The sequence below is a fragment of the Drosophila suzukii genome, chromosome 2R (genome assembly GCF_043229965.1).
Source record: "Drosophila suzukii chromosome 2R, CBGP_Dsuzu_IsoJpt1.0, whole genome shotgun sequence".
Taxonomy (NCBI): domain Eukaryota; kingdom Metazoa; phylum Arthropoda; class Insecta; order Diptera; family Drosophilidae; genus Drosophila; species Drosophila suzukii.
In genome coordinates this window covers 20,785,681-20,811,438 of record NC_092081.1, presented here as the reverse complement: position 1 = coordinate 20,811,438, position 25,758 = coordinate 20,785,681, and the positions used below count along the sequence as shown (strand labels likewise).

General features: G+C 43.4%; 8 protein-coding genes across 8 annotated transcripts; 4 read left to right on the top strand and 4 right to left on the bottom strand.

The window, feature by feature from the left end:
- Positions 1-297: 297 nt before the first annotated feature.
- On the top strand, positions 298-3,676 carry LOC108008852 (uncharacterized). The gene is made up of 3 exons (XM_017072757.4): positions 298-1,333; positions 1,397-1,574; positions 2,968-3,676. The coding sequence occupies exons 1-3, from the start codon at positions 723-725 to the stop codon at positions 3,604-3,606; spliced, it is 1,428 nt and encodes a 475-aa protein (XP_016928246.3). The 5' UTR covers positions 298-722; the 3' UTR covers positions 3,607-3,676.
- Positions 3,570-4,089, bottom strand: LOC108008853 (uncharacterized). The gene has a single exon (XM_017072758.4). The coding sequence runs from the start codon at positions 3,956-3,958 to the stop codon at positions 3,647-3,649; it is 312 nt and encodes a 103-aa protein (XP_016928247.2). The 5' UTR covers positions 3,959-4,089; the 3' UTR covers positions 3,570-3,646.
- Positions 4,090-4,145: 56 nt separating this feature from the next.
- On the bottom strand, positions 4,146-4,657 carry Vha16-4 (Vacuolar H[+] ATPase 16kD subunit 4). Its single transcript, XM_017074318.4, has one exon. The coding sequence runs from the start codon at positions 4,642-4,644 to the stop codon at positions 4,168-4,170; it is 477 nt and encodes a 158-aa protein (XP_016929807.2). The 5' UTR covers positions 4,645-4,657; the 3' UTR covers positions 4,146-4,167.
- A 194-nt stretch (positions 4,658-4,851) lies between these two features.
- On the bottom strand, positions 4,852-11,744 carry mute (muscle wasted). Its single transcript, XM_017074317.4, has 8 exons — positions 11,147-11,744; positions 10,761-11,091; positions 9,624-10,704; positions 9,097-9,568; positions 7,197-8,217; positions 7,001-7,134; positions 6,611-6,939; positions 4,852-6,552 (listed from the first exon to the last, which is right to left on the bottom strand). The coding sequence occupies exons 1-8, from the start codon at positions 11,648-11,650 to the stop codon at positions 5,172-5,174; spliced, it is 5,253 nt and encodes a 1,750-aa protein (XP_016929806.2). The 5' UTR covers positions 11,651-11,744; the 3' UTR covers positions 4,852-5,171.
- Positions 8,429-9,079, top strand: Ufm1 (Ubiquitin-fold modifier 1). Its single transcript, XM_017074319.4, has 2 exons — positions 8,429-8,545; positions 8,644-9,079. Exon 2 carries the CDS (start codon positions 8,730-8,732, stop codon positions 8,991-8,993), a length of 264 nt encoding a protein of 87 aa, XP_016929808.1. The 5' UTR covers positions 8,429-8,545; positions 8,644-8,729; the 3' UTR covers positions 8,994-9,079.
- A 374-nt stretch (positions 11,745-12,118) lies between the features above and the next one.
- On the top strand, positions 12,119-13,980 carry PIG-V (phosphatidylinositol glycan anchor biosynthesis class V). The gene is made up of 2 exons (XM_017072272.4): positions 12,119-12,319; positions 12,387-13,980. Exon 2 carries the CDS (start codon positions 12,397-12,399, stop codon positions 13,750-13,752), a length of 1,356 nt encoding a protein of 451 aa, XP_016927761.2. The 5' UTR covers positions 12,119-12,319; positions 12,387-12,396; the 3' UTR covers positions 13,753-13,980.
- A 190-nt stretch (positions 13,981-14,170) lies between these two features.
- On the top strand, positions 14,171-15,656 carry LOC108010187 (protein C1orf43 homolog). The gene is made up of 2 exons (XM_017075030.4): positions 14,171-14,885; positions 14,943-15,656. The coding sequence occupies exons 1-2, from the start codon at positions 14,260-14,262 to the stop codon at positions 15,364-15,366; spliced, it is 1,050 nt and encodes a 349-aa protein (XP_016930519.2). The 5' UTR covers positions 14,171-14,259; the 3' UTR covers positions 15,367-15,656.
- On the bottom strand, positions 15,522-16,783 carry LOC108010186 (glyceraldehyde-3-phosphate dehydrogenase). The gene has a single exon (XM_017075029.4). The coding sequence runs from the start codon at positions 16,739-16,741 to the stop codon at positions 15,662-15,664; it is 1,080 nt and encodes a 359-aa protein (XP_016930518.2). The 5' UTR covers positions 16,742-16,783; the 3' UTR covers positions 15,522-15,661.
- Between the last annotated feature and the right edge of the window lie 8,975 nt (positions 16,784-25,758).

Here is a 25,758-nt window from a genome sequence, read left to right as displayed (position 1 = left end):
GTTTATCTTGGGTTACGGAATTTTAAATCTACGTTTAATGTTCTTATTAATTTCACACAGGAAAAAAAAAGTACTCAAGGTTAATTTTGAAATTCGCATGGTAAATTATTTATTGGATTTTTTCTCTTTGAAAATTCTCTCAAAACAAAAGAAAAGAGAGAAAAGAGCAAGATAGCGATAAAAGTTACTCTGGGTAAGAGCGAAACAGCAATATTTGAAACTCTCCGAGAGAGTACAAGAGAGAAAAAAGTTAGATGGTGATTATGTCAAAGTGATACTGAATTTCATCAATATGATCATCATATCTTATCAATATTGTTCTCTGTGTACCATTAGCAATTATAGACCTAAGGGACCCCAAAAGGTATCTATAATTCGACATACTATAAACATATCCAAACCTGGTGATCATAAATTTGCAGAGCCCCACTAGGTATGCAACCAAAAAAAGAGAACGCTAGGATGTCGGACCATATATACTTATAGTACCTATATAAAGGCTAGATATTAGATAAAGGGAGAGGGCGATCGGCTGAGATAGAGCTCGATGTTGAGGTGGGTTTGCGTGGCGGCGTTATCATTGATTGCGTACAAATTAACATTTATGCGTCCGTTAGCGTTAGATAATCTTATCGTGAATTTGCAACAATTAGATAGACGTGTCCAGCGGTCGCTGCCAAATCCTCCTCTTCACCCAGTCAGCCAGTCAGTCAGTGAATAACATGGCCAGTCATCGAACCGTTCCATCTGTCATGTACACCATGAATTTCACCAGACCAGACTCCGGCTGGAACCCCGAGATGGTGCACAGCGATGAGTGCATCTTCCAGAGGAGCCCGCCCAACGTGGTGATCTTTGTGCTCTACGGACTGGCCGTGCCCACTTTGTCTGCCTTTGGACTGTGCACGAATTTCATCAATGCCGTGGTCTTCATGCGACCCAAGATGACGCCTTCGGCCTTCAGCTATCTGGCGGCCCTTTCCTGGATGGACTGCATCTCGTGTCTGCTCATTACGCTGACCGCCCTGTCCAGGAGCTATTTCTACGACATTCCAGCCTGGATCGCCTACGACTATCAGTGGCAAACGCCATTCTTTGGCATCAGCACGGGAGCAGCCAATCTTATCCTGGCCTGCCTGAGCTTGGATCGATTCACCTATCTGTCCAGTTTCAAGAAGAACAATGGAGCTCCTCGGTTTTGTCGCCGGAAGGTGGCTCGCTGTATGATCCTTGTGGCCATAGGCACCTCCGTAGTGGTCAATTTGCCGTACTTCTTTGTCTTCTATGTGAATGACTCGGGAACTTGTCACGTCACTGACTTCTACTACTCAAAGTGAGTTAAAAGAGATGTGGATTTGGCGATTTGATATTTACAAGAAGGTTATCTTTTCGTCAGGTTTTATAAAGTGCAAAACTGGTTCACCTTTGCCTTGCTGGCCCTTTTGCCAGCTATATTTCTGTTCATCGGCAACGGGGCCATTATCATAGCCTTCCGAAAATGGACGAAGCAGAGCCGACGGTGTCAGGCGACCAACACCAACGCCAATACCCTTACCACCGCCAAGAGATACCAGGTATGACTATAGGAGTGATTCTGTTTATGCTATTAAAGTGGTTCAATTTATGTGGAGGAAACAGAATAATAATAATAATATAATAATAATATTAGTAATAGTCCAAAAAATATAATATACATTCATAAATTGAAAAAAATAATATTCAAAAAACAGTGAAATTATATAAATCATAGTCCTAACAAGAAAGGACGCTATAATCGAGTACCTCGCGCGAAATAATATTAGAATAAGGAATGCCATACACCGTTGAACTCGTTATTAAATTCCCTATCGATTGGAATTGAAAACATCAAGCTTTATTATATCATTATTTGCAAAAACAAACAAAGATTTTTTATGCCTACATCTACGTTCTTTAAAAATCTAAAAATGGATGCATTTTTCTGACGAAATCGATCTGCACTTGCGAGTTTAACGGCTAGTTTCTTGCTCTTTAACACCAGGACAACATAATCCGTAGGAGGTGGCTGCTGGGCGCTAACATTTTCTTACTGGAAGGCAACCGTTAGTTTAGTATAAGCAGACTAGAGATGGGGAATCGCTTGATCGGCAACCAAGCCTCCACATATTTTGAAATGCCACACCTCTAGATAGGCCTTAAAAACTAATCGTTTTCCACCTACGAATTTTCCTGCTCACCGGGTGCTCGAAATTGAAAAATCTCTAATTTAGTGTAACAAATCAAAAGGATTCGTAACAAATTTTCTGTAAAAATGCTGGATTTATGGCTCTCAGACACCAGGCGAACAGAAAACTTAGCAAGTGACAGTTGGCAGCTAAAGGTGCTCTTAAATAACTGTTCATTTTCAAAATGGCTGCCCTTTCCATATTTCCCCTTCTCCTACTGACCAATAGGAATCTATCAGCATGGGAAACAACCGTTAGTTGAAAGCTAAGCGCAGACTAGAGATGGGCAACCATGGCTGTATCACGAGTTTGTCACGATATGCACGAAATAAAATTGAAATCCTATGCATATGCACAGGTCGTGCCAAAATTAAGCAGTCACGAGGCCATCTCCAATTAGCTTACATTAAACAAATCAGCTGATCGTTTATCTACCTGCTAAACGTTTATTTTCGCCTGGTATCTGAATTTAAGAAATCTAGCAATTTGACAATTTTCTGGACGATCAAATAAGGATTTTTGGATTTCTATGAATTGACATTTCAATAAGGTCTGAAATTTAATTTCTTGATCATTGACACCAGGCCAACATAATCCGTAGCAGGTTGCTGCTGGGTATAAAAATAAATTATATATATGTTCTATAAATGTAAAAAATAAAATATATTTTTTATTGTAATTTTTTTAATGTATGCTTTTTATAACACTACTTATAACATATTTCTGGCACAACCCAACTTACACTATACCTTTCTAATTGCAGCACCAAATGAAGCTGACCATCAGCATAGTGATTGTAATTACATTGTACCTGGTTGGTGAACTTCCCGCCCACATGACTGCCAGGAAGAGCTCCTTAAATCTAATATTCGGCGGTGATATCAACAAGGTTGATGAGTCCTTCATGGAGCAGCTGGAGGTGATCTGCATAACGCTAAATGCGCTGCAATTGTCCCTGAACATAGTGGTCTATGCCGTGATCAATCCTTCGTTTATGCCTGAGTTTTTCCTGTGCCTCAAGGGAACCTCGGATGTGTGCTTCGGACTGTGCTGCTTCCGGGCTCTGCGAAGGATGTGGATTCGGTGCCGGGCTCGGCGACATCAGAACGCTACGGCGGAGGAGCAGGTGGTCAGCACTGTGAGTCTCCAACATCCCCCGGTGGATGAGGCTCTGCCATGTGGTTGCGAGAGCTGGGCCAGTGATTCCGGCTGCAAGAACAATGCCCATTGCAAAACGGCAGTGGGTACCTTTACCATGAAGGATTCTGAACATGAAGAAGAGATCCATTGCCGTCGCGAGTCAGAGGTTTTTTACACCAGATCTAGCGCCTGCCTGCACTCAAAAGACTCCGCTCCCGACGAGGATTCCATATTTAGTTCTAGCTTTATTATCATAACTTAAGTACACTTATTCACTACACTTTAGACTTAAGAGTAATCAATTAAATGAGCATTGTGCTATATCGGTTGAAGAGACGGTTCCATATCTTATTGGTGAATGCTCGAGCTGCCTTCTCATTGCCATCGAAAACCTTGTAGTACGGATCTCCAGGTTGAATCTTGTGTATCACGATGTGCATCATTCCTTTACCCTGCTTATCATCCTTATGAAGTTTTCGTAGCATTATTCGTTTTTTAGTGACATTCCCTTGGATATCAGTTGAATTGGCTATCGTTGCATTGGGTTGAGCTTGAACTTGAGTTAGCAAAGTGCAACATACGATGTAGAGACCAAGAAAGTAATGGAGATGCATCTTTATATGAAGTGAAGCCAATGGAATCCGAATTGTAACTGATCTACTGAGAGATATGTAACTGGCTCTGAAAAAGTTTTAACAGCTGATCAAACAGTTTCAAACTTGATGAATGATCAGCAGATGGAACAGACCATCCAAAACCAGTTTCATACCATTGAGAATTACTGAATTAATAGGTGAGATGAAACATGTTTATTAACATCACATTACTTTGTAAACAAGTAAATGGCCACAATGAGACCATAGAGTCCCAAGACCTCGGCAAATATCAATATTAGAATAATGGCCACAAAGAGTTTCGGTTGCTGGGCAGATGCCCGGACTCCAGCTTCACCCACCACGCCAATAGCAATTCCAGCCGCCATCCCAGAGACACCCACCGCCAGTCCAGCACTTAGGTTAAGGAATCCCTTGTAGGCGCTATAATGTTTGTTTAGCGATCCAGCCAGCAGGACCGCAATCACCAAGCCATAGATGGCTATAATGCCAGCCATGACCACTGGAACAATCGCCTTCATGATCAGCTGGGGATGTTTGATGGACATCGAAGCTATTCCCACAGAGGACTTGGCGGTTCCATAGGCAGCACCCAACGTGGAAAAGACAATGGCCGACACGGAGCCCAAAACGCAGAAGAAGGTGGCGAAATGGGGTTGATCCAAAGTTAGCTCCGGACTTGACATCGTTTAGCCGAATATATTGTACTTCTCGGAGCAGGAATAATCCCAAAGTTCATTTACTTTTAAAATTCAAATAACTTTGAAGTTCTTCAACGATGTTGCTCGATAATATAAATATCTTGTGTTTTCTAATACATTTAATATGTTTTTATATACAGTCTTTAAAATAACCGATAACGAAAAATATTTTGAAATCAGTTTAAACAATGATATTTTGAACACCAAGATGTTTGTTTTATTTTACATTAAACTCTCCTTTAATAATGTATATGCTTTGGACTCCTAAATAGTAGTCGAATTTAACTAAAAGTAGATTTCAAAATACTCAAATGTATATTATAGAAAAAAGATATTCTAGAGAGAATTCATATAGTTCAAAATAAGCAATCAATCAATATCAACTGCGTTTCATTTCTTTCTTGAACCATTCATAAAACTATATAATGTCTTCGTTTATGTACAGCTTAGTTATTATTAGTAACCTATTTCAGCGCGAGCTATAATACACAAGAAAATATTTCAGACAGCACTTACTTTCCCTGCAACTTGGACAGAAAATCCATGAGGAACTGATGCCTTCCACGTAATTCGCCTATGCTGCGGTGCTTCAGCTTGGCGCACATGCGACGAATAAGCTGATCTCGATCGCGTGCCCCCATTTTCATTTCGATAAGTATTACTTTGTCCTCTTCACGCGTCCAGGCGGCCGAGTGGGAGGTACCAGACTCAGATTGCGATGTGCTGGCAGTCGAAGCAGATGCTGCAGTTGTTTGATCTTCGTTGGGAGTGCAGTTGGCTAGCGTGGCCACAACATCCAGCTTGCAGTCCTCGTCGCTGTCAAATTGCGTGGTGATCACGTGCTGCGGCGTATTCCCTGCACTCACTAGTAGTGGCTCTAGCTCCTCCTCCGATTGATCCAAATCCATTTTGAAGGGCGTAAAAACTGGCATGTTCTCGGCGCTATCGTCAAGGTTCACAGGCTCGGGCTCAATTTTTGTAACAGTTGCAGGACTAAAACGGATTGCTGGCTGTTCCTTCGCCTGCGCAATAATCCGTATGCCCGCCTTTGTATCAGATGCATCCCGAACACTTTCTTGATCAATCAGCGTGCGCAAACGTTTGGCGCACTCTATGGCCGGCGAAGATGAAGGCTGTGACTCATGGATTACGACCATAGGCTGATTACTGGCACGTTGTCTGCCCTGAGTTTGATTAAGAGGAGATCGGACCTTTTTGGTGGGTGACTTTCGTTTGTCCACATGAGGAGAACTATTGGTCGTACCCAATAAAGGACTCAATCCGGAGTTGTTAAATGCCGATTGCTTGCGTGGGGATATGTCACCAAAGTTAATGGCAGTTTTCTTAGCGTGTGGGTGGTGGTGACCATGAGAGTTAGCCATATTGGGTGTGCTGGTGGCTGCGTTACTAAAGCTGGAATTTGTATACAAACTGGCATTCAATCGGATGGCATGCGCTCTTAAGCCCGCTTCATCGCACATCTCAATGGATGAGCAGCTGTTCTGCTCATCCCCTGTAGTATCGATAATCAGAGCACGACTGGCATCATCCTCCTCACTCCGATCCGCAGCATCGTCGCTATCGGTATTGGCAGCCAAACTAAGAAGCTTCTCTCCCTGGGCACGAATACCATGGGCACAGGTCAGGGGTTCACTGGAGACCGTTGGCACGTCATGAGATTGTTCATTGTAAATACTAGCAGCCATAAAGGAAAGCTTGGCAGGTAACAGGATCTTGGCCCCATAAAATATCCGACCATTAATATACTTTAAGTGACAACCAGGTTTACTTGGCGTAGGTACATCTACGAATTCATGAATCGTTTCCGTATATTCCCCCGTTGTGTTGTTCTGTACATCATGCAGATTTATAGTCTCCACAGGAGACAGGATTCTATAAAGGTCAAAAGGTTATAATCAAGTAACAGGGGTGATGGTTTCGTTTCCCTCACCTTTTCGGGGGCTTTCCCTGCGGGAATTGCTGCACAAACCAATCGACCAGAAATTGATTGCCCTTGAGCAAGGGCATTATCTTATTCTCGACCTTCTTCATGCTCACATTAGGCAATTCCGCCAACTCGCTGAGGCAGGCATAAATCTTTCTGATCTGAGCGGGCTGCTTGCAGAAGTAGATGTTGAGTTTGTTGATGAAGTTGGTAGCATTGCTTATCATAAAGTGCTCGAAGAATTTGCCGATCTCAGCGGCCTCGGCAGGTAGCAAAAAGTTAAGGAATACCTCAGCCAGCTCGGGGTGATTGGGCAGCAAAATTTCTTCCACTTTCTACGGGATGAAGCAAATGTTTTATAATGCACAGACGATAAGCAAAGCAAATAACTCTTACCAGATATAGAGCGGAAACTTTCTCCTGCCTGGGATCGAAGTTCTGCAGGAGACTATTGAATTTTCGGCAATCGTCTATGCGATCGGCATTTAGCAGGGCTTCCTCAACTTTGTCATAGAAATTTAGCGCAAAAACTGTAAAGGCAAGGGAAATGAATAAGTTTCTTTCATTGATTGAAAGTCAGGGCTAAACTTACTGGCATCTTTGCGATTGCGTTCTTCAGGAGAATCTGGCTGGAGCATGTGGCGCAGCATCTCCTCCTGCCGATTGGCCCTCCTAAGCTTTGCCGCCTCTTCATCTCCCCTGGATCTCTTTGGCTGCGTTGCAGTTGCTGCCTTCGCGGTGGTGGTGCTGCAGAACATCTTTAGGTCGACCAACAGTTGGGTGTACAGTTCGAGGGCCAGAAATCGAATGTGCACGAGCTGCACCAACTCGCAGGCTTTAAATTTTTCCCTACGCTGACGCAGGTAGGACTCGTAGGTGATGATTAGCGAATGGCAGCGCTTGCTCAGTTTATGGCGCAAACGTTCGCGCAATTTGTGGTATCGACTGCGGGCTGACGATGATCCCTTTCTCGATTTATAGGCGGATTGAACCTTTGGCTTAAAGATTTGGTAACGCGCCCTCTTGGCGTATCTACCTGCAGATGAGGTGCTGGTATCCTGCTTCGGCAACAGATCCTGCTGTACTGCCACGCTGGTGGAGTCTTCCAACTGGCAGATTTGCAGACTGTGTGTGAACTCGTCTACTTGGAAGTTGATGGCTGGCGGAGCATCGTCGGCCAGAGGCGGAGGAGCTGGGGGCAGGGCCAATAGACCACTGCAGTCGGCGCTAGTATACAGACTGCGGTTGATGTTCAGCACATTCTCCGCCAGACTTCCGCCGGGCACAAGAGGCACGGAGACCCCAGAGATTCCGGGTAGGTTTCCAGCGCTTGCATCGCCGCCAAAGACATAATTCACATTGATGGTGAGCTGCGGGGGCTGTTCCGCCGGACGGGGCTTCCTCTGTGGTAGCTTCCTCTTCGGTTTGCAATCCTTGGGCGGTTCCGAACCAGCAGCACTGCCATCAGGGATTGCCGCCCGACCAAAACTGTCCGGCAGCAGCAAATCCTCGCCGACAGCCTCGCGCACAAACTCCAGATACGAGGCACTGGCTACCGAGGACGCTTTCAAGGGCTTCAAGTAGCGACGGGTGCGCTTTTGCTCCCAGGATTTCTGCAAAATGTCAGCGATTGAAAATTTTCCGCAATTTATAAACACAACAGAGATGGCACAAGCTCGGTATGTGGTTATCGATAACTTGTATAATCGGTACCTAGCCACCTATAGACAGAGATCGGACCTTTAAGCTGTTGTTTGCATGCAACAATTGGTAAAATCCATTGTAAACAAGTATATGTATAGTTTTATAAACAAAAGTTTGCAATTTGATAAATAAGCACAAGTACCTAACCGGTTACGTACCTAGGTACGATTATCTAAACAAAATCCGTCACTATCGATAACTAGGTGCCTGCCTATCGCACTTTTGACTGCACTAAAAGTAAGAGCGACAACATATTTCTTTGTTTTTAAATAATATAAAACTAAGTTTAGTCCACAGACCAACTAATTTATATTCTTTCAAACTATTCCCAACAGGGCTTAAAAATTCTGACGGCTACAAACAGCAAAAACCCGTTTTAACTCGGACAAAACTAAAACTGACCACGTCTGCACATTCCAACATGAGCAAAGTAACCTTCAAAATCACGCTAACTTCGGACCCCAAGCTGCCCTTTAAGGTGCTCAGTGTTCCGGAGGGAACTCCTTTTACCGCCGTCCTGAAGTTCGCCTCGGAGGAGTTCAAAGTGCCGGCAGAGACGAGTGCCATCATCACGGACGATGGCATCGGCATCAGTCCACAGCAGACCGCTGGAAATGTGTTCCTAAAGCACGGATCCGAATTGCGCCTTATTCCCAGAGATCGGGTGGGCCACCAACTAAGCTAGTTTCCTAGGCCCTCTGTATTTTCCCACTGAGATTCCCCCCCTTTTTCAATGCTTATTAAAATGTTAAACGATGTAATCCGTAATAACCCATTGTAATCCTTACCTCAATGTAGTATCGCCAGCCACTGGGCAGCTCCTGGTGACGTTCTCGTGGTGTTCTCACTATTCCACCCTCGAAGCCCCAAAGGATGTGGTTAGCAGGCGGTGCCCGGTCGCGTTCGAGGAAGTATTTCACTGGATTGTACTGCTTCGAGTCGCGCAGCTCAGTAATCTTCATGAAAATCCGACGAGCTGTCTTGCCATAAATCGTATCTTTGGCCATTCGTTTGCAGGCAACCCGGATGGGATCTGCCCCTTTGCGTAGTGGTCTTTTGGCTTTTCCAATTACCGTCATGTGCTTCTCCAGACCTATGGCAATGAGCTGATACTCGGAGGGTGCATAGGCGGTGACCTGGGTTAGTTTGGGTTGAAAAGCCATCCGGGGTAGATACTGAGGATACATAAACACCCGGCTATCCAACATGAGATCCATTATTCGAGGCGCTAGCCTGGGAACCTGGCGCGTGTGGCCATCACTATAAAAGGGAAGATAGCGTTAGTCTTGTTTTATTGTAACTACCTTCAACTTACGTCAAATCGGTTTCTTTGTTGATGAAGTCCATCATTTTCTCGTTCTCCTCCTTAAACTCATCACTGCACAGATCCTGCTCCCACTGCCTAACCAGCTGGACAGCCTCATTTAGATTCCAGCAATTAAAGCTTGCATCTTTAGCTGCCTTTTTGTGAAGATCTTCCAGCATTTCCCTGGGCTTCTTGGCCATGGGGTACAACGTGGGATGGGAGTAGGTTTGAAGATAACTCTGACTCAGCAACTGGGTATGAATGCGAAGCTGCTGCTGAAGCATGTCATGCTGGCACTGGGTGAATCCCTTGCTCCTGGCGAGGTGATTCAAGTTAGATGGTTGGACATTTCGCAGGTTTTCAAACTGGTCCTCATACTCCGAGTAAATATGTTTCTTCACTGAGATGTATTCCCATGTGAAGTTCGTATCAAATGGTTTTTTGTAACGATCTTCATTGCTTTTTGGTAACACTGGTGGTTGAATTGGTTCCGAGTTAGAGAAAGCCTGTAGAGATTCTTCTGTCAATGGGTAATTAACCAACGTGGAATTATTGGCTACAACTTTGGCAAGTTGGAAGCAATCGGGTTGTCCAGGTATAGGAACAGCGATAAGATCGGGGGGAGTACTCAAAGCACTAGATGGTATGTTTACAACCTTGCAGGGTGGTCCTCCAGGACCATTTTGCAGGTTTCCCTCCTGCATCACAGCCAAGGGAACGGGCATTACCATGCCCATTTCGCTCCCAGAGGGTATCACAGTTGGTTGAAAGACCTGCTGATCTTGCTGCTGGCAATTTATCACTGCCTGATCATCAAAATCGATATTCCGGCTAATCTGATCAATGGGAGCCATCGAAACGTTGGCACTTTCAATGAACTTCTGAGGTGTTTCCAATTCAATTGATTCCAAAGAGACACCCTCTTGCAGCAGGCCAGCAAATAGCTCAGAGACCAGGTCAGTCAATTCCTTTTTGGATATGTTGACATCGCGCAGCTCCTCGGCGTTCTCATACTCCGAATCCAAATGATCGGCGGCAACATATTCCGGATCGTTAATAGGATCATCCTCGTCGCCCAGTATAGTGTTGTCTGTAAGATATTAGAGTTTATAAAGTGTACCAAACATAATTCAAAGGCCTACTAACTCAGTGGCTTTGTAAAGTCATTTAGGAACTGCATCCAGTCCGCGTCGGTGGCGGTCATTTCGTTTTCCACCACATCACTGGGCTCTACGTCAGGCGGTACAAACTCCGACTGCAAATCTTCGATGGTAGTCTGTTGCAGACAGAATTTTGAGCGAGTTCTGGTGGCAATACGCAGGTCTTCTTTATCGAGCAGACTTTTGTCCAAAGGCATCTTAAAGCAACCATCATCGGAGAACTTTACAGGGGATTCCTCGTTTGCAGTTAACGGAGTTTGAGGTGTGCAGGGATTGGAATCGAAATCCGATGCTATGGTGCTGGGATCATCATCGGACTGCGGGTTGAACAAGGGTTTAGCGTCGGTCAAGGAGCTTACTTGTCATACCTACAAAAAAATCCTCCTCCTTGAAGGTGTATTCTTCGTCCTCCTCATCGGAGTGCAAGTCCTCGCGTATTAGAGCCTCTATGCCATCATTGTCGGTGGGAGTCTCATTGAGCTGGGGCAGGGAGATGCCGGGAGTGCAGTTCAGTTCCCGGGCCTTGGCTCGGGTGAGTTTAGGCACGGATGGAGTGTCCGTGATGATGATGGCACCCCTTTTCTGCTGCTCCGCCGACTCCAACTTCTTTTCTCGCGCCAGCTCGTCCTCCGCCTTTAGGGTGACCAATGCCAGGACATGATCGTTGCGCACCACCTTCCGGACCACCTTTTGCATGTCCTCGGTGCTGATGGAGTTCTCTTTGGCCACTTTCCGAAGCCGGCGATCAATCTCCCTGACATCCTCGTCCACCTGCGAGTCGATGCTCTGGCGGTCCACGCGACGCCGCTTTCGCGGCCTACGGGGAGTGGAGCTACTGCTCTTTGTGGCCTCCGACTTTTTTGCACTGTTCGGCATTCTGTGGCTTCATTTGTTAATGAAATTCCAACGTAAACTTAGCTCAAACAGCAAAACAAATTCACAAACAACGAAATGCCGCCACTATAATATGCCATATCGATTAGAGATGGGACAAAGTCGATAGGTCGATAGTATCGATTCAAATAAAAGTTAAAAATTAGTTTAATTTAAAAATTTTCAGTCCTTTAATTTGATCCGTTTATATATATCTTGTAAGTCAATTTTTAACTTAATGTATTACATCTAATACTTGTCCCGACAATGCTCGCTGATTTAAGACAAGTAGTTCTTATTCAAATTATACATTTAATAAATGTTTGATGACTAGATGTGCAATCGTTTTATTAAAATGTATTATTTATATATAAAGTAAACATATCGGTTCCCAGTTCGATGTCTCATCGATTATATCCCTGCCAAACATCGATGCTTCCGATGTTTTCAAAACATCGATGACATGTTTGCTAGAATCAATGTTTCTCCACCTCTAATGCTCTGCTTTTCCGGGCTTCTGCCCAAAAGTAATATAAAATAAAACCCGCCGGACGGAGCAAATGTCACCGGGAGTGGAGACAGCTTGAGTAGCAACCGAGAAGCTGAGCCGCCCTCTTCCCGCCGCGGGAGTGTCTAGACCAAGAGTTCCGTCTCCATTGCTGCAGACGTGAGGTAAGCCCGCGATTTGACATGAATCACATGCACAGCGAATGATGAGTGACTCCACCCAACGCTCTAGAAACCGGAAGATGACAGAGAAGGTTACCAAACTGGCGCTGGCCAGTCGCCTCATCGTGCTCGTGGTCCAACTGATGGCCAATGGAGCCCTGCCGGAGCACAAGCCGGACGTATTTCGGATGCCGGTATCGGACGAGCCGAAGGGCTGCTGCGAGTGGATAGACAAGCTGGTTCAGCGCTGCTTTGGCGGCTTGAGGCACTGGGATGGAGAGTACTTCCTGCACATTGCCAAGAATCTGTACTCCTACGAGAACACCCTGGCCTTCTACCCACTGTATCCGGTTGTGGTGCGTCACGTGGCGCAGGCATTGGAGCTTGTCGGACTGCCCTTGTCCCCCGATTCCATTCTGCTCCTAGTGGCTATCGGTCTGAACGTCTGGCTCTTCTGCGAGTCGGCCAATCTGCTGTTCCAGCTCACCCACCGTATGTTCAACGACCTAAACAAGAGCTGGTATGCGGCTTTGATATACTGCTTCAATCCTGCCACCATTTTCTTCACGGCTGCCTACTCGGAGTCCTTCTTCGCCTACGCCAGCTTCTCTTTGATGCTGGAGTGCCTGAAACCGACAGACCATTTCCGGTTTTTACGTTTGGGAGCCGCTTTAGCCGCCTGTTTGGTGTGCCGTTCAAATGGATTGATCACCGTGGGATTCCCGCTGTACTTCTTCGCCCGCCAGCTGCTGGTCAAGAGCAAGGAAGGTACCTCCTGCTGGCAGATGGGAAAGATGGTCCTGACTATTCTGGGAGCCTTGGGAATTCTACACACCTACTATTTCTACATCTACCGGCTGTACTGCCTTCCCTCCACGACGGCGATTCATCCGAAGCACATCGTGGACTACGCCGAGGAGCGTAAATACCTAATATCTGGACGGGGATCTGAAGGATCTCCCTGGTGCCAGTACACTTTGCCATTCCCGTACACCTACGTGCAATCGCACTACTGGGATGTGGGTTTTCTGCGCTACTACAAGTGGAAGCAGCTCCCCAACTTTCTGCTGGCCCTGCCCATGCTGAGTTTTATGCACTGGCACTGCTATGATTACCTGCGTGACTTCATCAGGTCGGTCTGGGCTAAGGTCACGCCTTCTGGCTACAGGGAGCTGGTCAAGGACCACATCACATTCCCCTTCGTGCTGCACGCTGCGTTTCTCACCCTCATCTGCACCGTTTTTGTGCACATCCAGGTGTCCACCCGACTGCTGGCCTCGGCCACACCAGTTTTCTACTGGTTTGCCGCTGACCACATGCCCAAGACCCTGGCCCAGCTTAAGCTGCGCTCTAAGGCGGGAGCTCTCTTTATATGGTGCACTACCTACAGTTTGGTGGGTACGGTGCTGTTCTGCAACAATTACCCCTGGACGTAAGCTACTGGAGTAATGGAGAGGGAGCTAGAGGAGACGCTGGTTGCCAAAGAGACTGTTCACCCGCAGGGATTGCTTTTTAGTCTGTAAATAATCGTCCAATTTCTCTAAATTTAATTGATCATTTTTGAGACGCTCAAAAGTATTGGTTTCCCATGTAAGTTTCTCATCTATAAAGACTTTAAATTAAAAAAAAATTGCAAAATACAAATTGTTGAGATTTTTGGCTAACTTTGAAAAGTTTTCAAATATTGTGGGACTAACATATTTGATGTGGCGGTTGAAAATATTTTTCACTATTGTACAAACGCATTTGAATATAACTGAATGGCGGGAGCTTTTGAATATTTAAATACTAGTGCAGTATTTTCAAAAGTGGCTAGCATCTTTTGTTTTTTATCTATGCGGTCACACTGTCAATCAGCTGTTTTGGGTGGCGGATCAAAACAACAAAGAAAATTGTGCAGAAAATTGTTTATTATTTAAAATCCTCGCGGAAAATATATTCCCATGGATGGGCATCTGCGCCTGCACAAGGTGGGCGACTTCGCCGCACCGAGTCTCCAGGAGAAGTCCAGCAAAGCGGGCGGCACCATGGAGCAGCTTTCGGGTGTAATGATAATCATCATAATCAGTGGCGGTGTACTCACCTGCCTGATGTTGTTCATCTTCGCCAAGCGTCAGATCATGCGCTTCCAGCTGCGAGGACGTCGTGGCCCCCACGTGCCGGTGGGCAACGATGCCAAAAAGGCGCTGAGGAGGGAGATTGAGCGGCGCTTGGACTGCATCCAGAAGATCACCCAGGAACCGAAGCTGCTATGGAACGATGGCGACAAGTACATCGTTCAACCGGAGCAGGACTCGCCTCCGCCGCCTTACTATTACCGCATGAAGGCCGTGGACGATGTGAAGCTGCTGGAGGCGGAGATCGCCCGGGCGGATGGCAGCTCACGACATGCCCCGGAGAGCCTGAGGGCCTTCCTGCTGACCACTTTGTCGGTCACTTTGAATGGAGCCGGTCAGAGGATGATCCATCAGTACTGCGATATGTACGAGCACGCCCGGCACGATCCAAATGAGTTTGGAAAGGATGAGTACGAGGCGTATCACCACTTGCTGCTCAAGCTTTTGGAGGCGTGAGTTAATTGGAGATGTACTTCTCTAAGATAAATAACTAAGCTTCTTTCTCTCAGATCCAAGCAGCTTAAGAACTACAACTCTCGAAAGGCTTCGCCCGCGAGAACTCCACGAAAACAGACCAAAATGCATTCCCTACTGGATCCAGCTCGCCTGCGACCACCCACCACCTTGGAGAATGTTCAGCCCAGCAGCGAACTCACGACTGGACAGCACGCCAAGGTCAATTTGACGCTGGGTCTGCAGGGTGGTGGCGGTGGCGGTGGTGAAGGGGAGGCCGAGCTGGCCACCAATCCGCTGCATCTACAGGCGCCCTCAGAAAGGGATCTTATCATACGCAATAGAATTAAGACTCCCACTTTGGACGACATCATCGTAGAGGCGGATCACCACATGAGCAGTGATGTGGGAGTCTTAGAGGACAACGAAATTAAGAGCATTTCGTCCATGCAATTTCAACGGAACTCCAGCAATGTCTAAGCTTATAAATAGTAGTACTCAGCCATTTAAAAAATATTTGTTATTATCGCTTATACTTTAATTTAAGTTATTAATTTCTAGTAGTCAAAACAATAAACTTTTTGGATAACCCACATCTTTTACATGTTCTTCAAAAAACCTATTGATTTGTATGCTCATACTTTTATTTAAAATACAAGTTTAACCGCTTTAACTTATCTATAAGAAGCGCGTGTAAATCTGGTAAAATTGTTTCAAGTGATTCAATGTTTCTAGAGAAATATTAAAGTAAATATGATTTAAAATTCTAATCTATTCACTTCTTGCAAGGATCATCCTTTTTCTTGCAGGGATCTTCTTTCTCCTTACAAGCATTTTTTTCCTTCTCGGCGCACTTGTCGGCCAACTGGGCATAGAGAACCAGGTCCAGGAGTCGACAGGAGTAACCAGTCTCGTTGTCATACCAACTGATCAGCTTGACGAAGGTGTCGTTCAGGGCAATGCAGGCCTTGGCATCGAAAACGGAGGCAAACCGTGATCCGTTAAAGTCGGTGGACACCACCTCCTCCTCCACATAGCCCAGGATTCCCTTCATATCGCCCTCGGCCGCTGCTTTGATGCACTTCTTGATGTCGTCCATTTTGGCGGGCTTGGAGAGGCGACACGTAAGGTCCACCACAGAGACGTTGGGTGTTGGCACGCGGAAGGCCATTCCAGTGAGCTTTCCGTTCAGGTCCGGAATAACTTTGCCCACTGCCTTGGCGGCCCCCGTGGAAGCGGGGATAATGTTGGTCATGCCACTGCGTCCGTCCCGCCAGAGCTTGCTGCTGGGTCCGTCGATGATCTTTTGAGTGGCGGTGGCCGCATGCACGGTGGTCATCAGGCCCTCGCAAATCTGGAAGTTATCATGCACCACCTTAGCCAGCGGCGCCAGGCAGTTGGTGGTGCAGGATGCATTCGAGATAATCTTCATGTCCGGCTTGTATTTATCGAGATTCACTCCGCACACGAACATCGGAGCATCGGCGGATGGTGCTGATATGACCACCTTTTTGGCCCCACTGTCCAGGTGCGCTTGGCAGGTTTTCAGGGTGGTGAACCGGCCGGAGCACTCCACCACCGTGTGGACGCCCATGTCTCCCCACTTTACCTTCTTGAGATCCGGCTCCTTGAGCAGCTGGATCTTCTTGCCATTCACGACGAGGCAGTTTCCCTCTATCGAGATCTTCTGGTTGAATTGCCCATGGGTGGAGTCGTATCGCAGCATGTAGGCTAGGTACTTGGGATCCAGCGAGGGATCATTGATGGCCACAATCTGCACATCCTTGCGCACCAGAGCCTGGCGGGCGAACATCCGTCCTATGCGCCCAAAGCCATTGATTCCGATTCCGGACATTTTATGACTCGAATAATTTTGAAGAATTTTGCTATGTGTATAGAAAGATTATCCAACTACATACATAGTAGGTGAACTACGAAAAAGCCTTCAAGAGTAAAATGATTTCCGGATCCCAGCTGCCCCTGATCCGCTTCAGCTTTTGGCTCCCTGTTGGAAGGCATACATAATTACGCAGCTGGGTATAAATCAATCGAACTCGACCACCTGCCGAAGTTTCTCACGAAACAAAATTACAATAACCTTCGGGAACGCCCATTCCGAATTGTCTGGAGCCCCAAGGAAGTGGGAGTGGCTCCCAAATTGCTGCCCACACACATTGCCGTGCATAGAAAATCCAGCTTCAAGGGTCATTACTCACCTTTGTGCGGAATGCTCGAGTCCCTCGGGACCCCACCCTTTCTCACACTTTGAAAAACTTACTGACGATATTGGGTACCACATTAAAAAAAATAATTTTCCAAAGAACTTACATATTTGGTACATGGTTGACTAGAACTTAAAAAATCATTTCTATTTTTTCGGAGACTTAAAAAAAAGCTCATATTATAACTGGTGATAGGATCATCAGAAAATTAAGATGTTTTTTTAAGTCTTTTGAAAAATATTTATAATAGTAATATTAAAAGTAACAAATAAAAATGTTATTTTAAATTTTTGGAGAGGCTTTAAAAAATCAATTATTAAAAATACTAAAGTATCAAAAATGTTAAAATTAAAAAAAAAAAAAATTGGTTCATAACGTTTTGAGTTATGTTGCCACCATTTTTATGTAAGTAGTTTTTTCTTTTTAAGCATACCAGATGACGGCTATCAACCATAGAAATTTCCGTTCCCGGTAGCCATCTGCCCGCTCGGCCCATGACTTGGCTGGAAATACAATATTGAATCGAGTTGTATTCGGTCGGCCTTTGGTGGAGACCCCACTCTGGTATCGACCTGTACCTGGGTTAGGGAAATCGTTTTGCGTCTTCAACTAGCTATGACAACTTAACTTTGATGAATATTTTATTTATGGATCTGAAGCAACAGCAGGACGGCTGGCAGCATGTTGCTGGCAACATTTCGACGCCCCCGCAGAAAATTCCAACTGAGCGCAAGGACTCTCTCTCTCTTCTAATTTTGGCCAGGACAACGGGGCTCTCCGGGTCCTGTGTGGTGAGTTTTCCTTTTTGGGGCCGCGCTGATTACGAAATTGTTGCAGTAATCGCAGCACCCGCAGTTGCAAGCCCCGGATATCTGGAAATCCGAGCTCCAAACTCCTACTCTGGGTATCATTTATGTTAGAACTCAGGATTGGTAGGTGCCATAAATGTTAAACACTCCTCATGAAATCCTATTAAATTTTGGTTTACTTTATGGACTCTGGTCGAACGGTTGGGGTTCTAAGCTGGGTCCGCGGAACCCTTGCAACTTTGTTGTAGCTTGTTTACTTTAGTGTCCCTGCCACTTGAAATTTATGCGAAAAACTTTCAAATTTGAAACTTGCCTGCTGAGAAATGGTCTACTAGGAGCCATGGGAGCAAATCCCCTTTTAAGAGCAGCTTTAACCAAAGTTTGACAAAGTGTTGAAATATGGAATATATGAAATTTAATTCAACGCAAAACAATAAAGATGGTGGTAGAGTTAGGGAAATTTTGGCATAGGAAAGTTTTAGCAGTTTACTAAGGTAAGCTCTAGCTAATGATTTTTGTTCAAGTTTTATCAGCTTGAAAAGATCGCTAAACTAAAAATGAACTGCCCTCCAGCAAGGTTGGAATACTATGTATTCCATATGAAGGGGATTGTTTAAGGCAACCTTAATCTTAATCACTGTTTTTCAAAAATCATTAAGAAATATGGTAGCCTTTTCATATTTCCTACCGTTAAGCACGTAGAACAGTGGGCTAATAAATCTTTTTTGATGGTATCGTAGTAACTTTAATGTACCTCAAGATATCTAGGGAATTTTTAGTTACCAAGGCATACCTCATATACAACATTTTCCCCCAAAATACAGTCAATGTCAGCGCACAAAATGCCCTTTAAATAATAAATAGTAACATCCACTTTGATTATATTTTTGTTCGTGTACTTGCGCACATAAAAGACCAATGGTAAATGTCCCTCCAGGGCCTCTTTAACTTGTTGGCCGGGCCAAGAGCCCTACCAAAGTTGGTCTACAAGCCGGATAAATGTATTTAAGACCGTTGCTGGCATTAAAGCAGACCACACCAGGCTTAAGCTGACTGAACGGGAAAACAAATCGCTTGCGAAATGTTGCGGAAGTGCCAATTGTTTTATTATATGTTTTTCAGCTGCGAAGGACAAAGTGCCTCCATAATTTCCACAGCTGTCAATGCGCTGCGGAACAGCTTAGCATTGGGACCAGAGATTCCCCAGCTCCTTAGCTCCTCCTTAAGTCCTACTCACTTTCTGATCGCATTGAGCTTATATAGTACAAGTACTACACAGAAAAAAAATCTGTAGGGATCAACTTGATACTTGCATGGTATATATTTGGTATATTTTTTACCATTGAATTATTTAAATACCACAAAAAGAGAGGAACTTTAAAAACTCTCTCAAATCAAAAAAGAGAGGAATGAGTGAGATAGCGCTTAGATATTCTCTGGGTAAGAGCGAGAGGTCAATATTAGAAACGCTCAGAAGCAAAAGAGGAGAGCGAAAAGCAAGATGGCGAACATACCAAAGCGATATCTAGATATCACTCGTATCTATAGATGGAATTAATACTGAATTTCATAAAAATGATCGTGATATTTTATATACTTTTTCTCTTTGTGTATATCCCTTTTTTCGATGGGTGCAAACATGTTGTTTGGCTGCTTAGCGATTATCAGGGGGATCAATATTCGGCAGCCAGCCGGTCCCCAGAATAGTTTTCAGTAGCCGGGTGGTACATCATCTCCAAATTGAATTGTCAGGCACAAGTGCGCTGCTTTGCTGCAAATTTCGGGAGGAACAAAGAGCTGTTCGGCGAACAAAGGGATAAGGAGTCGGGGCCACATCCAGCCGAGCTCGACTTTATACTCGCATTCCAACTGACAGCTAATTGTGCGCTCAAGTGCCTAAAGGGGGCGTGGCCGGGATTTGCATACCCAACTTCTCAACTCCCCCACAACTTGTCCTCGCCAGAAATTGGAATTAAATCAAAGGGCCAATGCGGCAGATGGAAATCGTTTATTATGGGTTTTTTCTTTTGTCTGCCTCTGAAAACTTGGCATTTTTGGCAGGTCATGAAATTCGTAACCTACATGAGTCGTATCTGGCCAAACAAATCAGTTGCAACAGAATACCCAGAACGAGGAGGAGAAAATGTTCTCACAGAGGAGTCAACCCATTCAATGACTTAGATATAATTCAATTTGCATTTTTGCGGATGCACAACGACATTTTTCCGCTCGTGTGTTTGTGTGGTATTGAAAGTTTTCGTGGAACTTTCAGGGTAACTTAGTAAATGAGTTTTCAATAAATGTACTGCGGGCATTCCGAGAGGGAAGATGAAGGGAAATGTGATTTATCCGAAATAGGGTTGCACAGGAAAAAGAACCGAAAGGGGGCTAGAATTGTGGATTATATAATTTGGCAATCGATATTGTGGTTTCAATGTTATAAAAGATTGTTTATTGGGATATAGTATTTATAGGATTTAGATCTTATAGGATAAGATCTAAAAATACTAATTTTCTTAAATACTTAAATATATTGTTAGTATAGATTCTTTACTAGTTTTTAAATTTGGAACTTTCGCTTGACTTAAGTTTAGCTTTTAGCTTGAACTTTCATTGAAAATGCTTTCAGTAATGGGGATTAAAGAGTTTTCTAATAGAAAAGTTCTCAGCCTACACCCACTCTAACTTCCTTTAAATTCTTCAAAATTGTTGCAAGTTGCTGTTTAGGGGGGAAACCCGATTGAAAGGATTTCCCTTAAATGGCCCCATATATATATATTGGATTCAAAGGACTCTCCCTTCCTCTATAGACTTCAGCCACCTTTTCTTGTGTTTTTCCAACAACTTTTGTATAAACTCTCAACTTTTCGCTTTCCATGGCTGGTGGCTTTTGACTAATTGACCCCACTGACCAAGTGAGGAATGGCCTTAAATTGAAATTCAATGGAATAACAATTAATTGAGTATACGGGTTCAGGTGCGGTAATTACGTTGATATATGCCTGTTCGCCGGGCTGGCCACTCTATAAATAAGAGAACATTACGTATACGCAAAGGATGCCAGCCAGCGAGTGTGTGTGTCTCTAGCCAGGATATATCCTTGCTGGCACTGTGAAAGCGAGTCAAGTGCCATGAAATTTCATTACCTTCGAGAGCAGCGGCAAATAGCATAAAAGTTAAGCTGCTAGCTAAACCAATTACACTAGAGCCGCGATGTTTCAGCTACCGGGGAGCAACCCACCAAAAGCAGCAACAACCACAGCACTAACTACAACAATAATGTCAACAACGAAGCCAGCAACGAAAACAAATATGTAGTAGTAGTGAAGCCAAGCCGGAAAAGCGGGGAAATTCTGGGGCAGAAGGGAGGCAAAAAGCAGCAACTGTTGCCCACTAAAACAGGAAGAAAAACAGAAGCTTCGGCGGCAGTGGTGCCAACTTCCTATATCAGGACTTCCTCATACGATTGCTGGAAAAAGTACTACCAAACAGTTTAAAGTCTGATATATATACTCTCTGGTACTACCTATTAAGTAGTTGTTAGATTTTATGTGAAATCAATTTTGATTAAAAAATGTTTTCATAAAATCATTATTATATATATGTAGGCATAATCCAATTTTCGGTTGTAAAAAAATATTGTAACCAAGAAGGAATTGCTGATAATCGGATTTATAAAAACGGATTTAACATAAAATGTAAGGTAGGTGTATTGATAAGAAAATGAAATTTTTCATAATAAAATAATATTTTCTTTCAGCTTAATATTGAAAATTTAATAAAATATTACTTTTATTATTTTAAACTTATTGAAAATTGTTCTTATCGTGGTTATTACTAACTAATTTTCAACTTATCGTAGTGAATCGTATAAACAAATCAATAAAATAGAGGGATATTATTTAAAATAAATTAGATTTCTGTTTGAGCATGCTAGAAAATATTTCCAGACAATTCCTCTTGAAAACTCTGTCCGGAAAATGGATGATTTACCAGCACAGTTCGGCGGGGACATTAAAGAGATTTATTTATTTCTTCAACATGGTGTTGTGAGCGAGTATCTGAAGCGAATAAACGAAACGGAACGGAACAAGGGCAATTCCTTCACTTGTCAGCTAACACCTCACCCCAGAAAAAACCCAAAATAACCCCCACCAGACAAAAAGCCAGCTCACTTTCTCACTGCGACTGTCAAAAACTCATTTATTATTTAAATAATATGCAAAGGAGCCGGGGCCGAAGGAAACACGAATAAAATTCAGCCTGTTGTTCATTTTTATTTGGAGGGGCCAACGCAGCAAAAGTTTTGTGTCAAAGTTCGAGCTTCTTTTTTATGATGATGATGATGGGGAGCGACAGGCTAAATTTTTCCTGGCCCAAGGATGTTTGGTGTCAGTCCGCAGACATCCGCTGTCAGTCGGTGTGGCGAGAAAGGAATCGCATTTGGCAAGTCGGGTTACGAAACCCGAACAAGACAATACAAATCAAATAGTTGATTGCACATGCATAAAACAACATTCCCCAGATTATTTACGACCATTGCAATGCATTCAAAACCTCTGATAAATTTGGAAATGTTCGTATATATTTTTGTTAGCCTTAAATTAAATTAAGACAATTGCCTAAAATTGTAACTTCTTTGGGCACCATCCATCCCAAGAAAAGACACGCGAATATGACGGAAACGGGCCCAACTGAATTTATTTCATGACATTTACCACTTACAGTGCCTTATCATTGTCACGACCCATCTCGGCACTCGGCGTTTGAGGGGTTAATATTTTCTCCATTTCACTTTCTGCATAAATAATTGTTTATATGCACGTGCACAAGACTTTATTGCCCTTTCGAGGGGGTCTTATCATGTTGTCCAAAAGTTTCCAACACTTTGACCCTATAAAGTTGGTCTATGTTTTATTTGGCTGCCTTTTTGAAGTTATCTGGGTGTTGTGTTTATTATGCTGTAGGCATTGGATAAAAGTTGGTGTGATGTAATAAACATAATATTGTTTTGAATTTTTAAACAAATGTTTGGCTTTAGAGGCTTAATAAAGGCTCAGATTCAGAGTACCAGAAATTAGAATCCCTAGTTTACAAAAAAAATTTATTGAAAACATGATCTCTATAAATATATATGATTATTTATTCCTATGGAAAATTTGAAATATTTTTACCTTTTAAAGTTCCTCTATGTTTTATTTGAGATAAAAGATAGTGTAGTTTTAAAGTTATTAAAATTTTTTTTTATTTATGGATCCATATTGAAAATGTAGTCAAAAATTCTTAATCCCATACATTATAATTCTGAAGAGCTGTCGATTCGGAACTCTTTTGCTAAATTGAAACTGCATCCGAAAAATCCCTTCCTCATAAATTATAAAGCCCTGACCCATATAAGATATTCATAAGGGTATTCAAGTCGAAGTAGTTGATACATCCACTTTTTCGGAGTTGACTTTTTGCATACCCCCACTGCCAAACCTGCGCTGTCCCTTCCACTTGTTTTCGCTTCATTTGGGCCAAAAACATGCAAGGCAGAGGAAATGGTAGGAAAATGCCTGGGAAATGGGAAACTGGGGGCTCGCGTGACCCGAGTGTAAGAGGTGATAAATAACTGCAAAATGTAGACATCAGAGGCAGGTCGGCTCCGTTCAGCTGTGCCTTTCATGGGTGGGACAAACAAAGTGGTTCGACAAACACAGGAGGGCTTTATGAAGTTCGCCTGGCAGCTAATAGGCCGACAATTGGCCAAGTTGGCGGGGCTAACGAGTTTTCGGACTCCCCGAGATGAATGAAATGCAATTTTCTGATTGCGCCCAAAGCATCCCGAGGACCTTGGCTCGCCTTCTCCATATAACATCCGTACACCCAGTGTCCTTGGCAGTCATATATGGGGTTGGAGATGGGCATGTGCAGATACTGGGGGCAATAACAGAACGTCATGAATGCGAAATGCGCTGGATTGAGATATTTTAGAATGCAACCGGGCTATTGTCCTTGTCTCCTTGACTGTCCTTGGCTAAAAATAAACATAAATGTAAATATGCTGCGGGTAAGACAAAGCCAGCCGCAACAATCGCAATGACAATCACCATAATAATAACAGTGCAGACGCAAAGTGCTTGTTAAACAATTTCAAAGTAACTGCAGGATGGGAGTGGGCCAAGCTGTGCATAAGCAAATTAACTGAAAATAGGCAGGTAATAACAGTCCTTAGCACTAAATCACTCCCCACCCCCAGAAAGCAGACAATTTCATTAGTTCAAGTAGATACTTTTGTTTCGGTTCGATCCGATTGCGCGTAATTCCAAATTAATGCACTAAAGTTGACAACTTAATTGAACTGCACCGCTGTACTTGACATCCAGGAATGGTGGACAGAGCAATAAATTACTAATGACCTGTGACACTTGGTGCGCTGTAATTATCCTAATGATAAGGGGAACTTAAATCAAATGGTATACAATACAAGGTAGGCATTTTATTGAGGGGCTTAAAATTGTTATTAGTCTATAATCTAAGCATATTTAAAAGGGTTCATTAACTTTATAAACATATATCAATATTTCATTAAAAAACGCACTCAAAATAGAATATATACTTTTAAGCCAGGCTGATACTTTTTTTATACAATAAATAAACATTCAAAATGCAATAAATTGCACTTCTGCTTAAATATTTGTTAAATCTCCCTATCGTGACAAAAAATTAAAAAGAATCAATATGTAAAATTTATATAAACCTTAACAACTTAAATCCAATGTAAGTAAAAAACCAAAACCTTTATTATCGCATGAATTTAAGCAACAGTGCAGTCATTATAATCTTCCACAATGTTAAGCAATGAGAAAATCAGAAAAATAAAACACAGCACACTACATTTAATTGAAACAATTTCACAAGCCATATTTATTCATCTGTTGAAACCGCGGAACTGCGGCCTTTCAAAAGAAATTTATTTGGCAAACCGTTAGGGGATTTATTATACGAGGCTTATAGATTATAAGAAAGAAAAATAAAACACAACCAGTGTTTTATGTTAATTAAGATAATTACTTTTTTTAAATTGCTTTGATTAGGGAAAATCTGCTTGAAAATGCTTATAGTGCTTAAGGAATTCAATTAAAAAACATATATATAGAGCCAGAGGACTTAAGCAGGAATCAGAAAAGTTTCCATGGAAATGCTGTCACATTTCTGCTTCCGATTTGAAGCCCCAGTTTGTTCATGTAAATGCGAACTAAAAGCGGCAAAAATTTCACATAATCCTCAAACAGGCACCCGGAAAAACAAACAATGAACTAGGAGAAAATCCAGGAGCAGCAGAGGGGGCGCAGGACTCCAAGGATAACTGCCGCCTGTCCGTGCATATTTTATGAGTTCCACAAGTTGTCAGCGGGGAATGGTGAAAAGGGGAGTTGGGAAGAACCACCCCTAAGCTTTTAATTGGCCACGGGAAAATGGAGGCCAAGTTTTCCACTGTGAAAACTCTGGAACGAACCCCCCAAAACAATGTACGCATTTCATCGCCCAGCGACGAAGTGAAGTCATTTCCCCAGCAAAGTGCTCAATAAACTAGTAAATGAGATATTGCCACAGCCATTCCTCAAGCCATCAGTTCATCAGTCCATCCATTCATCCACTTCCCACCTTTTCAATTTCCCCCGCCCATGCAATTTATTGACTTTTGTTTTTCGGGCCTTTGGTCTATTAAATTCCACGCAGTACAAAATTATACCAAAGAATCATTATTTTGTTATGGCTGCACATTTGATAAATATAAACAATATTACGGAGGCAATTTATGGTGAAATTAAAGAATTATGTTGAACTCCGTTGAC